At 44.7% G+C, this 1,854-nt stretch overlaps 1 protein-coding gene across 1 annotated transcript in view; it reads right to left on the bottom strand.

Annotated features, from left to right (window-relative positions):
* JARID2 (jumonji, AT rich interactive domain 2) overlaps positions 1-1,854 on the bottom strand; it is a gene marked incomplete at its 5' end in the record, with an annotated part of 38,787 nt that overhangs the window by 14,220 nt on the left and 22,713 nt on the right. The window contains one exon of the mRNA XM_010186589.1: positions 1,710-1,716. Within this exon, the coding sequence (XP_010184891.1) occupies positions 1,710-1,716 (7 nt within the window). The remainder of the gene's footprint in view (positions 1-1,709; positions 1,717-1,854) is intronic.

Raw genomic sequence — 1,854 nt, forward strand, 5'->3', positions numbered from 1 at the left:
GTTTTGTCAGAGGAAAAAAGAAAGATTTACTGTGGAGCAAATAATGGTCTGCAGCTACACAGTAACAGGCAATTCAGACCAGGTCACGGATTAAAAGAAAGAAATTAAACACTGGCTTTCCTATGCAGTTCTTCTTGGTAAAAAACACTGCAGATTCATGGAAAGTTGTTTGTTTAGACTCAGTCTAACGGTGTTCACTAGATGTCAAAGGACACAAAATCCCCCAGACAGAAATGTGAATGAATCCTCAGCGCTCTGTAGAATCAGAGGAGAAAAACCAGCAGTAGCATGATGCGCATTTTAATGGCACTGGAGCAGCTAATTATGGGCAGAAGTCTGCATCTCGTAAGCACCGATGTATGTACCATTATCTTTATCATAAGTGGTTGTATTTATTACCTGTGCATCAACTGAAGGATCTTCTTGTTTAATAATGTTTTCTGTTCATAACAATCAAGAAACCACAAATCACCTTTACTGTTGGTACACAAAGTAGCCTAAGACCTCGCCTTGCTTACTAAACAAATCCCACATCCCTCCTCTCCCTGGCAACAAAAGAAAGATCTGACTAAGAGCAGCCAAAGCAGCAAGAGAGATTTAAAACTCTGCTGGGTAAATGCCAAGCTGCACATCCTCCTCTCCTTTAGGAGCCAAGGAAGCAGCTGTCCCCTCCGTGCTCACTGCCAGCAGCGATCCCTACGCAGAAGTGACAAGAAATAATGCAGGAGTCTCAGGTCTTGACATCACACATTCGGAGAACTGCTATTTTGCTGGGTACAAGGAGGCGACATGGTGACAATTCGCCACTACTCTTGCTTGCACCCTGCCAGAAGGGTGATGGTTTATGTCCACCCAGGAGATACCTGTTCCCAAGATCTGGTACCTGGTACCTGACGACTGTGAACTGAGCAGCGCAGCTTTGTGGGAAACACAGTGCAAATCCTGGGATTCCCAAACCTGCCTTGAGCTGCTGCCACGCTAGGCTTTATCTGTGGCATTACTTTATTTGGGTTTGTTACGCTCAGGCAAATAAAAAGCATCTCCAGATTTATCATGACTTATCACTATTCACTTCAAGCAACAAGACCTCAGCCTGGAGCCCACCTACCCCTACACCAGACACACAAACGCACACACACACACACACACACACACACACACACACACACAGAGCTGTTTTTCCAAACTTGGCAACAGGAGAAGAGAACGAATCTGGAAAAATTTGGGGGGAAGGGTGCAGGTTTTTTCTCATTCATCCAATCTCTCCACCAATGCCATGAAGTTCTGCTGGCCTGACAGACCTTCTCAGGATATTTGCTTATAATGTGCAAGCAGAACAACTCTGTGTGCGTCACTCAGAGTTATCCTACTCGCTGAGCCTGCAGGAGACTGTACTTGCTATGATTTGAACACCTCATGACTGTTCACTCTGCTGATTATGACTTTGATTCGTCTTTCTTGCTCTTCAAGCCAAGAGCCAGGAGAGATGACAGTGCCTACTCGTACAGCTAACTGCAGCCGTAGCAACGGCTTTAATGAGCTGGTTGCCCAGGTGTACAGAGACTGACATACATACATACATATTGACAACGATTAGGACCTTGCTAAGAAATCCTAGGGTTATAGAGAGGTGAAGTGGAAAAACTTCATCTTGATAAGGATCAAGTCCCGACAGCAATTTTAAATGCATGCAGTGTATCAAATACTTCGCAGTACCTGTGCTGCTAACAGTGACAGCTGCAGAACAGCTCCGTGCGTGTAGCACATTACTCTAGTTACACTGTAATACCAGATTCTAAATGGTGATGAAAATACTTCAGATTCAAACCCAGGACATGGCAGAGTCCAATCTTT

This window comes from Mesitornis unicolor, unplaced genomic scaffold, assembly GCF_000695765.1.
Source record: "Mesitornis unicolor isolate BGI_N332 unplaced genomic scaffold, ASM69576v1 scaffold35536, whole genome shotgun sequence".
Classification (NCBI taxonomy): Eukaryota; Metazoa; Chordata; class Aves; order Mesitornithiformes; family Mesitornithidae; genus Mesitornis; species Mesitornis unicolor.